General features: G+C 47.0%; 1 protein-coding gene across 1 annotated transcript in view; it reads right to left on the bottom strand.

Annotated features, from left to right (window-relative positions):
• The window catches only part of TMEM54 (transmembrane protein 54), a 115,033-nt gene extending 104,354 nt beyond the window's left edge, over nucleotides 1–10,679 (bottom strand). Inside the window, exon 1 of the mRNA XM_078680753.1 lies at nucleotides 10,390–10,679. Coding sequence (XP_078536879.1) covers nucleotides 10,390–10,402 — 13 coding nt within the window. The 5' untranslated portion in view covers nucleotides 10,403–10,679. The remainder of the gene's footprint in view (nucleotides 1–10,389) is intronic.
• Nucleotides 10,680–11,353: the final 674 nt, after the last annotated feature.

Below are 11,353 nucleotides of genomic sequence, written 5' to 3' on the forward strand. Positions count from 1 at the left end.
CGCCGCGGAATCCACTTGGGAGGTGGAATTGTAGGGGTTACAGGAAGGGCTAGCCAGACGGACACCAAAAAATGGTCGGTCCATGCCACAGGAGAAACAGCCAGAACTTGGACATCCGTTAAGTTAGTAAAAAACGGATCCAAAATGTGACCAGCCACATGTGTGGGTTGGGAAACAAGTTGGGTCAGCTGAAGGGCCTCCAAGTCCGCCAAAAAACCACTGATAGCCACAATCTCTTGCTTGTCAAAGTGGAGGTTGAGGTCACCTATGATAGAAAAATTGGCGCAGCCACTCGCCAGCGTGCTCACCGCCTCCGGGAAAGCTCCCCTGAAAGCTACATCACTGCCTGGGGGGCGATAAACAACCATCCCCGACAACGAGAACGGGGGGCTGATAGTGATCTTAAACAGGGCGCTTTCGCACCCAGCAATATGCAAACCCGTCCAGGTGCACGCAAAAGTAGATTTTATAACTAGGGCGATACCTCCACCTCTAGACAAGCGGTTCCACGTAAAAAGTGAATAACCTGAAGGACAGGCCAGATTGATGATGGCAGCGTCAGTGTCCTGAAGCCAGGTTTCAGTGATGACAAACAGATCTGGCACCTCATCCGTAATAAGGTCTGCAATGGACAAGTGGTGTTTTACCAGAGATCTGGTGTTAAGATTTAATATCCGTAGACCATGGACAAAACTCCTAGTCGGCAAGGGCGCACAAGTGCGTTTCCGCGGAACTGGGGGGATGTCATAGTCCCGAATACCCACTGGCAGGTCAAGCGACCATCCCTTGCAGGCACACTGATAAGGGCCACACAACGGATGATGCGGTGCAAAAATGCACCGCGGAAGAGATTGCCCAATTGCCCGGAGCGACGCACTGGAATATACAATCATCCTGCCACCCTAGAAGAGATTTACCGAGAGGGTCCCGCAGCGCCCCGCGCGTCCTTAGCGCGGACGGGCGCAGACGGGCAGACTCTGGCTTGACTCCGGCGCGAGTCAGGCGCTACCGCTGCGCGTCACCGCTGCGCGAGAGGTGTGAGTTTTAAGTAGAGGCTCACCTGGACTCCTAAGAAGCGCTAGAGCGCTCAGGCAAGTGGCGCGATGAAGAATAACCACCCCCAAGATGGCGGCCAGGCGCCACGAGCAGGCAGCAAAGAAGACAACAAACTCCGCTCTAAACGCGGTGGGGGCACAATTATGCTGCAAGTATGTGGGCACAGCGGTATTGTTTTAAAATCAGGGGAATAAAAAATTAAATAAACCAAAATAGACAAAACGGTAATTTTTAAAATAGTAATAAGCGCTGCACGCTTAATTTCACAGCAGCATTAGCGCGCGTAGTAGCACCTTTTCCCAAGGCCGAGCAACTGAAGTGCTCGCCTTAAGTAGAGGCTCACCTGGACTCCTAAGAGGGGCTAGAGCGCTCAGGCAAGTGGCGCGATGAAGAATAACCACCCCCAAGATGGCGGCCAGGCGCCACGAGCAGGCAGCAAAGAAGACAACAAACTCCGCTCTAAACGCGGTGGGGGCACAATTATGCTGCAAGTATGTGGGCACAGCGGTATTGTTTTAAAATCAGGGGAATAAAAAATTAAATAAACCAAAATAGACAAAACAGTAAATTTTAAAATAGTAATAAGCGCTGCACGCTTAATTTCACAGCAGCATTAGCGCGCGTAGTAGCACCTTTTCCCAAGCATAACTAGGGAATTAGGCGACTCTTTGATAACCTTTACAAGCATTAGTTATTCAGGGTACTGGGTATGTATGGAGGGCAGATCTTATCACTGACATTCTTTACTGATCCCTACAACCAGCAGGAAATTAATACAACCTCAGGCACTGTGGTAGAAGTCAGTGGCATAAGAGGAAAGGACTGATGTGGTAGAAAAATGCTTCCTCTGGAGGACAGTGCTCACTGAGAAAGGAGGGCGCATGCGGGTGAAGGATGCGGGAGGATGGTGCAAGTCGTTTTCATTTTTTTTCTCTAATAGTGTTTTTTTGGGAACTATTTAAGTGACTTACATAGATTTTTAAAATATACACATTTTTAAACAAACTGAGAAACACCCTGCCCTACATAAGGTTGGTTGCCATAAGAAAGAATAATCTTCAAGTATTACTGTACTTATTTTAACAAGTTGATCATGTTTTTCAAGTAAATTTGGTAGCACCGGTTTTAATTTGTTCCTAAGTTCATAGGATCAATCACAGCCCAGGTAAATTTGTCACACGTTATATTCAGGGCTATTTTACATTTACCGACCTTAACTATTTTCTTACAGGAAAATAAAACGTAGCGTTGACACAAGTTGTGGTCAATGGGGGCGGGGTAGTGTTAGATGAAGATATTCTGGCTGGGGTCGGGTCGTTGCTACCTCACAAAGGAAAGTGCCACTTGAGGAGGAGAAGTGGTGGGAAAGGACACAGTAGACCATGGAAGTAAGGTTATGAGTGGAAAGAATTGAAATGTGGTACATTTTGGGTTAAAGTGGAAGATATAGGGTGGGGAGGTATATGCTGCCTCAGATGCACAACACATACAATGCAAGTGGAAAGGAAACTCTGTGAAGAAGGTTTCCCAATCTGTAAGTCCCCTTTGGCCGAGTAAACAGATTTATTGAGCCGTGAAGTTTTCAAACTCATCTCTGAATAAACAGACTGTTAAATATTAACCATGCCCCAAAAGGGTGTGATCTCAACAAAAAGTATCCTCAAAGGCTTTTACTGCTTCGGTGTGGTCTGTGAAGGCTTCTCTTGCATCAGGATGTAAGCACCTTTCTGACCTCAGGCGTAAGACAGTTCCCCCGACAGTAAAAGGTGTGTCTAGGGTATTGATTAAGAGTTCTCTGTCAATAGTGTCAAGTGATTCTGAGAGGTCTAGTAATATCAGAAGGGAAGAATCCCCTTTGTTCATTATTTGGTAGATTTCATCCACACTATTGTGAGCCAAGGTTTCAGTGCTATGTCGATGCCTGAAACCAGATGGGTCTAATTAACCACTACCATCTCCACAGATGAACTCATCAAGTTGTGGGGCAGCACAATTTTCCATAGTGAGACAGGAAAGTCAGATAAGTAATTGGGTGGTAATTCTCTTTATAGTTTGGGCCCAACTTTAAGTTTTTTAGGAACATTTTATGGTGCGGTTTCTTAAAAGATATTTAAACACAGAAACTAAGTAAATTGGTTCTGTAGTCCAGATCCCTCACGGCATCAACTCAAAAGTGACTGCCTCTCAGGTACTTTATGAATCCCTAGCATGAATTTCATTGCAAAAGCCTAAGGCTTGGAAAGCTATCTGTATAATTTTACAAAAAGGGATAGCCAGTGTAATCCCAAACTGATAAAACAGGCCGATAACTAGGGTTACTTTTCTTCAACTTCCCTTCCCCTAAAAATGTCACTTACATTATAAATGCTTGTGGTTCCACAGGATCACCAGCAGAACCATGGCATCATACATTCAACAACATTTTTCTTAAAAGCTCTGAAGCCACCCAGGCCAAAGCGATCGTCCATTGCCCTTGGCAACAGGAGCTTTTCAAAGGGAACTCGAAACCACCTTCACAAAACTTGTTGTAACATATGTTTTTCACTATCAATTCTTTAATCAGCCAATATCTTAGGCCCTTTACTAGGCAAATAAATTAAAAAGATGTCTTTGATCAGAATACCAGCATCCATAGAAGGAAATAAAAGGAACAATCTGTCTGCCTTTCGTAACATGATTCTTAGGATACTAAAATCCTTATTAGTGCAAGTCAGACTATTAATTTCGTGAACATTGGAGTTTTAAACGATAAGGGAACCTTTATCCTGAGTATCTTCGCAAGCACCCGTGTTGAAACATAGATTTTGGGTGCAACGAGGCAAAGGGCCAGCCATTCTATAGAAATTTTTTTAAGGGACTGCATTGTAAATTTGGGAGTTTTAGATCTGCTTTGCCCAAGCACCAAGCAAGTACCTCTGTGCTAAATCAGAGTTCTTGACAGTGTAGAATCACAAAGACACACTCTAGTGTTTCACTGAAAAATTAGAAAATTGGATGGGTCCAAGAGGGGCAGAGCTCTGCAGTGCAGCACAGAGGAAGGACATGGTCATGGACAGAACGCCATATTGCTATCCTTCTCCAGGGCCAGGGAAAGGCTCTTAGATTGAGGAGAAATCTGTTAATACTGAGAATATGCAGAAAGAAGTAGATTTCCAAGGAGCGCAAAGAACCAGTATGACTTCAGTGGCCAGAATCCTGAGAAAGCACAGCCAGGTGTCTGGTGTGAGGCATGTGCCTGGGCCTGCCTTCCTTGTGCGAAGAGCCTCTGCCAGAACTAGAGCGCTGCTGTCCAATCTGCTCACGACAAACTACAAAGCTAATAAGGATCCTTTTCACCTCTCCACATCCCTTGGTGATAAAGCCACTTTCTGTGCCATTGTCACTGCTGTTGCCCAAACCCATGGATACATGGCTCAAGAAGCCTGAGGGGTGGACTGTTTGTGTTCTTTGTTACTCAAGGAGCACTTCCTCCCCTGTGGCCAACACACAGATTTCCATATCTGTATCACCTCCAATAGGACCACTATAATATCCGACTGACCAGACACTGCAGATGTCCTCTCACGAAGGTGCATCTCTCTTAATGAACCAAAGAGGTTGAATGCCTTCATTAACGGCCTAATGGAAGAACCTGCAGCTGTAAATAAACTCTGGTGAGCTTAATTTTCGAATTGGTAGTACTCCTTTATGTTCTTGTGGTTGTCCCCGAGAGCGGAATGCTCCACCAGCACCCACCAACTTAAAAGTAGACTGCTTATAGTTGTAGCAGACACAGTTCAGTGGCCTAAAGAATTTCATAGCTTTCTGAGATGGGAAATGTCCGTAGCCCTAGAATGTCCTCCCTCAAAGGGACACTTTAATTATAAAGTAAGACCAGATCAGTAGGGACGGTGGATCGCTGGAATTCCAGTGTTTCGTGATGAGACGTTTGGCTACTACAAGATCTAGGAATGGGTTTGTGGCTCTGTGTTTTTTATCTCGTGCAAATATCCCCAATACACATGTCTCCCATGAATTTGAACGTTGTTTATCAGTACATTCAGCCAGGTGCTGTGTTATTCCCTCCCAATAATGTTGCAGTTTAGGACATGACCAATTCATATGTAGAATATCAGCAACAGGATGGGTACAACGAGGGCAGCCCATGTCCTGTCTATGAAAGTAGCGATTATTTTTTTCGGGGGTCAAAAATGCCCTATGTATTATGTAGTATTGGATTCATCTAAACCTAGCATTAAGAGGGACATATATAAGACTCGCCAGAATTAGATTTCATTCCGCAGCTGTACACGGGCGACCTACGGTCATCTTTCATCAAGTTCGCAAAGGAGTTAAATCTGTTGCAGTGTGCAAGCGGAGTGCATCAGCAAACCAGTGAGTGAGGTGACGGTCCTCCCCCAAAGCATGTATATAGTGGAGTATAAGGTGCGTTTGCAATTCCTGCGTTATGTTCCCCTAACTGCACCGCAACGGGCTAATTCAAGAGGCGTAGTTAAGGAAGTGTCCAGATGGCATTCCCTCCTCCTGTGTTATGTTTTCATACGTCATAAGTGTGCCGTCTCAGTAAAGGGCACCTAGCGTATGGATGCCCGCTGTTTGCCGGACAGTGAGTTCTGCCAGCGAAGTTTTCCCATTGCCTCTAGGCATCCCCGCAGTGGAATTGTTGGAACATATGTTTTGTTGTTTCTTGTGAGAAATAGTAAACACAAAAGAAGTAGGTAGCCACTAATTCATGTAAAAGCAATGAAAGCGCAGTTAGAGCTGTAGTAAGTCTAGTGGAATCTTTAAGGAGGTCTAGGAGGCCATCCTTAATGGAAGAGGATGCCTCACTCACAAAATTGTGTCATGCTTCATCATAGGCATCCTCTCCCCACCCTGGTAAGGTGGTACTACCAGGGTGGACTCAACCTCCACGAAGACTTCTGGCGGTAGGAGAGAGTTCTTACATAAAACTTACAGGATAAAGCGGGATCCAGTTAAATTAAAAGTGTCTTCAGGTTCCTCGGTTGTCACCATTATTAGTGCGGACCTGAGGTACGTTAAAATCAAAAAGGTTGATGGACCCTACAGAGAATAATGTCTCTGATCCATCTCTCAAAAGGCCGGAAAGAAATAAACATTACTGAAAGCAGAGGTTTGCCACCTGCAACAGTAAGGGGAGGGGCCCAGACTTCCTACGACATGGCTTAAACAAATATCTAGTGCATACAGAGTACTGTCCTCAGCTGTGTCTGATAAGTGTAGCTTTGCCGCCCAACGAGCCACCCATTGTAATTGAGATGCTAGGTAATAATGTTCTAAATTGGGTACCACTAAGCCTCCCTTATCTGATGGTAGCTATAGCTTCACGAGTGCTACTCTGCATCGTGATGTAGTCCGAATTAACTCAAGGAGTATACGTTTTATGGGCCAGAAAAAGGATGGTGGTAAATACAGCAGCAAATTAGTAAAATAAAGACATCGAAGAAGCACCACCATCTTAATGAGCAACACCATTCCCGCTACTTAAAGGGTGAGTGTCTTCCAGAAGGTCACCTGCGACACCAGAGAGATAGTTGCTCTAGTAAGGTTGCCGTCATGTAAGTCCTGATCATCATGGTACACCCTAATGCCCAGGTATCTAAACATAGGCGATTGCCAGTTGACTGGGGCATCATTGACTAAGAGCACCAGGTCTGGTGGGCTGGGATCAAATGGGAACAAGCATGATTTCTCCCAGTTAAACCGCAGCCAGACAGACGTGCGAAGAGAATGAGTGTATTGGGTATAGTTTCCTGAACCATTCCAACATCTCTTATGTATAATAGTAAATCATCAGCGTATAGTTATATCGCGTGTTTGTCACCACCAAATGGTACGCCCCATAACCCTGCGGAAGCGCGCATGGCCAGGGCCAATGGCTCGATGGCCAGTGAGAAAAGGAAGGGGGGGGGAGGGACAGCCTTGTCTGGTGCCCCTTCACACCATTATAGGCTTTGACACCATGCTACCAGTCCTGACTCTTACGGTCAGCCTGTTATAGACTAACTTGACCATCTCAATAAAATAGGGCCCAATCCCATACCGAGGTAGGACATGGGAGAGGAATGGCCACTCAACAGTGTTGAATGCCTTCTCCAAGTCAAGTACCCTGCATCCAGTACAGGGCCAAATGCAATGAGCACATCGTATAACAGCCGGCGTTGATTAAGAGAAGTAGTACATTCCAGGACAAACCCATGCTGATCACTATTTATTAAATGGGGCCTGTCGCCCTGCCAGTATTCCAGCTAACACCTTATAATCCATGTTTAACAACACCAATGGAAGGTAAGATCCAAGGTGAATGGGGTCTCTGTCAGGCTTCAGTAGGGTGACCAGCTTAGCCTCATACATGGAGTTTGGCAGGTGGGATGAGTGCAATGCCTCATCATATACCTTCTGTAGTTTTTTAGCCAAGAGATCCGCATAGGCTTTATAAAAAACTCAGATGGGAAGCCGTCTGGGCCTGGCACTTTTCCCAAGGCTAGTGATTGCATTGCGCCCTGAATCTGGGCTATCGTGATGGGAGTATCTAGTTCCAGGTGCTGGTCTGGAGTTAGCTTAGGGAACCAGAGTTCCTCAAGAAAAAACTATTTCTGAGTTTTAGAGGCCTCCTGGGTCGATTGGTATAACGACGTGAAATGAAGAACCAATTCCCCATGTATTTTTTGTGTTGTGTGTATAGATTCGCATTAAACCACTGCGGGACTGCAATGCCATAATGGGGCTTCACTGCTATTCCTGTCAGATCACCTATGCAAGAAGGGTTTCTGAGCGATCTGCCACCGCGCGTGCCCTGGCAGAGTGCTCCGCATAATTTAGGCATCTCAGCCAATCGATTAATGCTGCACTCGCTGTCAGTAACTTTGAAGCACAAGAGGAGTCCTTGGACAAGCATGTCTCAAGTGTCAGCAACTCTTGCTCCACCTTTTGTAACTCACTCTCCACCTGTCTCTGCATCCCACAGCCCAGACCCACGCAGTGACCTCTCAGCGTCACTTTTAGTGCATCCCACCCGACAGGACGGATGTTGCCTTTCCTGCCTTATAGTCAAAATACTCAGTAGTGGCAGTATGGAGAGACTCGCGGATGGGTGGGTCTTCCAGGTTGCAAACGCCACGTGGGAATCGATGAGGGTTGCGTGTCCCAAGCAAGTGATATATATTGAAGATTATGGTCTGAATGTGTGCGAGCCAGATACTCAGCTCCAACAAGTATCCCATGCCTATTTTTTGTGCAAAGTAAGCACTTGTGAAAAAAAGGCATGAAAGATAGTGTCCAACCACATTTTGCTCTAAAAATAAAATTTCACAGAATTTTTATGAAATTTCAAAAAACTTCACCAAAAAATAGGTAATATCCTAACCCCTAATTTTTAGCATCCATGCTGATCACATTTTAACAAACTCCGAACACCAATACTATTTGACACTCTTTAACAGAGGTTGAGTGTGACCAAAGCACACTTCATAGCATTCATACCAACTTCTCAAATACTGACATTTACAGTTAACTACCCTCATTATACCTTTCAACTTTGATGCTGACTTTTGACTATGTACTCAGAATTCTGTGCCATTTTAGATTAACTATCTGTGAAACAAAACAGAAACAAATCTTACACCAGTATTAACAGTGGAGTACTACGTGCAAGAGATTCGGAAATAAAATCCCGGGATTTCAGAAAATATTAAAAATCGTTCATAAAAAAATAAAGTAGTAATGTAAAATGCAGAATTCTATGGTCACAACATAAAAAAAGCAATTCCTGACGAAATATATAATTTAGTGAGCTGTATGGCTAGGCTGGTTATCTTTGCCGGGAGAGGGGTTCAGTGGTGATATGTGAGGAGTTTTGAGGATCACCAGTACTTTTGAGGGCAATGCTTTGAACAAACAACGGCTACAAGGAGCAGACTATGGGATGGCGGGCCTCAATGGAGGATGCCGCTCATGTTCGGCGGTGGTTTTGGCAAAAATGCCCAGATAGTGCTACAGAGCGGCCGTGCTCGAGGCTAATATTGGTTACTAGGGGTCAGTGGTCAGAACCGGCAGTGATTACAGGAGACTGCTACCTGGGCGAACCATGGTTGTGCTATGTAGTGTGAAGGGCTGGCACTGGTCAAAGTGGGTAGGTGTCAAGCTGGCACTAGCTACGAGAGGGCGGTGGCTGCACTGGACAGTGGAAAGGACGGACTGCTGGTGACTGTACATGTTTACAGAAAACTGTGCCTATGTTGAACATGGGTTTTAGCAGCCATGCGGCCTGTCCAAAGCTGACCAGTGACAGCCTGTACTGGGGGCATGCAGTGGCTGGAGGTGGCAGTGCTGAAGGCTACCAGCTCTTATAGGGGTAGCAGTCTGGGTTAGTCCTGAGTATAGAGAGGCAGTGCTATGAACCTCCTGTATTAAGGGGCGGTACATAGGGGATGAAGACAACTGGACACTAGTTTAAGGGAGCAGCGTGCAAAGCGTGCTGTGGTTAGGGTCGGCATGGTTGGATTGGGATCAAAAATAGGCCCGGACACCCTAAAGAAAAGTGGCCCACATTTGCCGATTGTGTCTTTTCTCAAACACTGCTCCAGTGTTTTAAGTATTATAAAAAGAAGGGAGGGTTCTCTAAAAGAGGCATGTTTTATTAACTTCTCTGAAATACAAAAAACGCAAATGTTACCAGGACTCTGTGCACAGATTAGTTTACAATGGTGAGGCACACCTGGCCCCCTGCCCAATACATTAATGGACTGGCCCAGCGAGAGACTGGGAATGACACCTCCGCCCCCCTTGGTAAAAGGAGGTAATAGAGACCCAGTTGCCTCTGGAAAAGCCGCCCATGACCTCACTGGTGGCATCTGAACAAGCACAGACACAGCCCAAATCGTCCTCTGCGCTGGCCAAAAAAGTGGCCCACAGCTGCAACTCAGGTACCGGCCCATTGCAGAGCGTCCGCCTTACCTATCCGACCCTGGAGGTGAGCAGTACTTAACAGGGGGGCAGATTATAAACTTGACATTGGCGGCAGCGGGAAGCAGTGCATAGGGGGGAGCACTGGGTTAGTGGCTGCTGCGCACAATACGTTCAGTAACACGCATTGAGGGAGTCACCTTTGTCCGGTCTCATAAATTTCAGTCTTGCTTGCAACACCTGGAAAACTGTATTTATAATGCGATTTTATTTGGCGCGTACTTTACCGAGCGGTGTCAGGGCGCTTTACAAGGTTTCCCACAACAGATCCCACTCCCGTCCCCTTCCGCGCCCCATCTCCTCCGCCCGCGCTGTCCCACCTCTCTCCCACCGTGGCCCCGCACTCACCCTTGCCGCACATGGTTCCAGGCGTCCGGCCTCCGCCGAGTCCCAGGTGCGCAGCCGGTCTCCGGTGAAGCTCTGGGTGTTTGCGGCTCTCCTCACACCGCCGCTCCCCGCCCACGGGCGCGGCTCCTAAACCCGCGCACACCTCCCAGATCCGGCGATGAGACACACTCGCTGAGCAGGAACCGAGCGAGCGCTGCCGGGGACAGCCCCGGAGTTCAGACCGTGTCAGGACCGCCGGTCCCGGCAGGGAGGGAGGGACACCCCACGGCCCGTCGGTAGGTGGGGGGCGGGAGCGCGTGGCACAAAGAAGCACGTGACAGTCGAGGAGGGCCAAACCCACAGGTGTGCTCTATCAAAACAGTATAATCCGGCCCTCCAAAATATGTGTCCGAATTATGAAACATGCAAAATCGACCTTTTGTTCTCACCTGACAGCGTAATCAGGATTGCTTCGCAGTAGAATATAATCAAGCATTGGCAAAGCCAATAGATCTTACCTGTCCGAGAGCTATTGGCTTTGACACAGTGGCGTTACAATAGCCCCCGCAGGCCCTACGGTGCAAGGGGGCTGGGGGTTGGGGGGGGGCACCGTCACTGTGCACGACTGGCAGGTCCATGGCCTGCGAACTCTGTCCTGACTGAATCCAGAGCGTGGGGGCCCCCTCCATGAACTTTTCAAGTGGGGGGGGGGGGGGCTCAAATTTGTTATGCCACTGCTTGAACAATACGCTTTAGTCATGTTGTACACCAGGGTCGCTGCTGTTCGGCAGGTTAAACGTTAGTGATGTGGAGTAGAGTGAAATGAGGTAGATTGGAGTAGCGTGGAGTGAAGTAGACTGTGGTAGCATGGAGTGGGGTAGGTTGGTTTAGAGTAGCGTGGAGTAGATAGATGGCGTAGTATGGACAGTAGATTGGGGTAGCATTTTGTGTGGTAGATTGTAGTGGTGTAGAGTGGGCTAGATTG

Source organism: Lissotriton helveticus, chromosome 3_1 (assembly GCF_964261635.1).
Source record: "Lissotriton helveticus chromosome 3_1, aLisHel1.1, whole genome shotgun sequence".
In the NCBI taxonomy this organism is placed as follows: domain Eukaryota; kingdom Metazoa; phylum Chordata; class Amphibia; order Caudata; family Salamandridae; genus Lissotriton; species Lissotriton helveticus.